This window comes from Thermobia domestica, chromosome 3 (genome assembly GCF_964235325.1).
Source record: "Thermobia domestica chromosome 3, izTheDome1.hap1.1, whole genome shotgun sequence".
Lineage (NCBI taxonomy): Eukaryota > Metazoa > Arthropoda > Insecta > Zygentoma > Lepismatidae > Thermobia > Thermobia domestica.
This window is the reverse complement of record NC_137456.1, coordinates 315,205,276-315,207,855: the sequence shown is the minus strand read 5'-3', so window position 1 is coordinate 315,207,855 and position 2,580 is coordinate 315,205,276. Positions and strand designations below refer to the sequence as shown.

Below are 2,580 nucleotides of genomic sequence, written 5' to 3'. Positions count from 1 at the left end.
AACAGTCGATAAGGTTTCAGATTCTTTACGGTTTGTTGCTGGATAAGGCTGGTTTGTTTCCTTCACAGGTAAGTCTGGAAGTTCTGAATTCCCATCTTGTGTAATGTTAGTTGAACCTTGTTCTTCATTATGACCTGAAAAGTTCGTTGAGGATGAGGATGTTGTTGAACTTGTTAGCGAAGTGTTGTGAAGTGATGTGTTAGCGAAGTACGTCCTAGTGCTAACTTTATAATATGGTCATCATCTTCAATCTAACGATCAGTTACCTGCGGTTCCAAAAATTCATCATCTGTAAAAATGTCTCTATTAAAGGGATATATACCAGTTATTCTGAATGCATTGGGAATATTAGATGAATTTACACTAAGAGGAAATGCCGTTTTCACAATAGTCGGAATGTCATAAATACTAAATGCACACCCAGGATTGTTTTCCATCCATGCATCCATTCCATTTGCAACTAACTTTTTAAATGAAGAATATACTCCTCTGTCAAGGCGTTGCAGCTTATGGGACGTGTCAGGTGGGAATGACAGCAGAATAACACCATTTTTCTTGGCATAATTGATTACCTGCACTGAGATATGAGATTCATGGTTATCAAACAACAAACAGACACGATGTTCAAGAGAACTGCCTGTATGTTTGACAAAATGCTCCGTGAATTGCACAAACAAGTCTCCTGCCATCCAACCTGATGGATTATTTCCTGCAATACTTCCAGTAGGACTTTTACCATGAAATCTAAGTCGGTCGAATCTCTTCTCCATGCAAATTAAGCTGAGTCCTAGGTTCTAATTACCTGCAACAAACTGCTTCTTGTAGAATCTGTACAGTGACTGTCTATTAACCACATATTGTGCTGCACTTGTCTTGAAGATCCCTTGTTTTCGTGGTATGCTCGTGCTGCATCTATGTGCACTTCAATTGGTATCTGGCCTTTCTCTTTCTCTTATATGTTCGTACCATCTGCAACGAGAAAGATTGAAGCAAACATTAAAATGCAAATTCAAATTGCTGCAAATTACATGCAAAAGGATGTTATTGTTAATGATGATGTGGTGTTCTGTCCAAAGGCCAGTCTTTGATTCTGTCCAAAGGCCAGTATCTGGGCATGGTGAACCCATGGCGGTTTGCCTTTCTTTTCCATGGGATGGTGATGACGTCCTAAGGAGGGATCTACAACTAAGGTGGGATTCGAACCATTTGTGTCTCCACCGGGAATCGAACCCGGGATCCCTTTAGTACACTCATCCACAAGAGGCATATGCAAAAGAAATCAGTCTAAATCTACAAACATTGATGCATATACAATCAACAGTGTGCTAATGATTTTATGCGTTAGAAATCGGAAATTTCTTCCCAATACTAATAACGTATCTACTTCCTAACAAAACATTAATAATATCCCTTATGTAAAATTAATAAAATTAATTAGACAATAAACTTCCATTGTCTGGTTTCCTGCGGGGTCAGTTGTGACATTTGTCACAATTTACCCCTAGCAGTTTGTCACAACTAGCCCCCATGGACATTTTTTGCTTGTATTGGCAATTCAGTATTTCAATTTTATTTTACCAAGAAACAAAACCTTTTACATGCGTATTATAGTTGCTTTAGTTTTTAGAAAACTCCATTAATATTTCCAACTATTTTATATTGAAAAAAAAAAACAGAAATCAAACACCTTCAAAAATAGATCAAGACCTCCACAAAACCAACATTTTTCTTTGCTCTGGCTCGGCGCGACTCACACTGATGGGAAACAATAGACTGTGAATTCGTGACTGTATGCGTCAATCAGCGTCGCCAGATTCTTGCATATTGTTTGCACTTTTAATAGAAACATAACTGTCACAACCTGCCCCTGTCACAACAAGCCCCGGTCTCCTCTACTCGTCGTTAGATGAAGGAAACGTACTGCAGCGGTTGACCTCTAACGAACGAAATTAAAACTTGTGCGCGATCCTTTTCGCTGTCTACCAACGTTTATAGATAGTGTTTTTTTAGAAGCAAATCTTGATTTTAAGCATACAGTCTATTACAACATGGCTAACCAATCGTCTTATCATTCATTTTTTTACGCCTGAAAGTAATGTTTAATGACATGTTTGCTACTTGTGCTTTTATTCAAAATGCTCATTTGTGGCTAAGTGGTTAACTTGTGTGGGAGACGTGGGAGACCAGGGTTCGATTCCCGGCAGAAGATCATTTGGTTTGAATCCCACTTTTGGCTTAAGTCCACGTCTCTTACACATTCTAAAAACGAGTAGGATTTTGAGAACTATAAAACTATAGTTAAACATGGTATGGCCTTTGGAAACATATTCCTTGTTACACAAACAATATTAACATTACTTCCTATGTTACCAGAATCATGTGAGGAAATTCTTTTGTGGTACATAAAAATACCATATTGTTATTGCTTTTATAGCTGCACACATAATACACATAGTTGCACGCATAATACGCATAGTTGCGTGAACAATATACATGGTTGTATGTATAGTTCCGTGTCGCGCATGCGCTGACCAACGTGAAACACGAACAAAGACGCCATTTGCAATTTCAAGAACGAAG

At 38.2% G+C, this 2,580-nt stretch overlaps 1 protein-coding gene across 1 annotated transcript; it reads right to left on the bottom strand.

The window, feature by feature from the left end:
- Nucleotides 1–251: 251 nt before the first annotated feature.
- Nucleotides 252–770, bottom strand: LOC145682293 (uncharacterized). The gene has a single exon (XM_081753871.1). It carries the CDS (start codon nt 768–770, stop codon nt 252–254), a length of 519 nt encoding a protein of 172 aa, XP_081609997.1.
- Nucleotides 771–2,580: the final 1,810 nt, after the last annotated feature.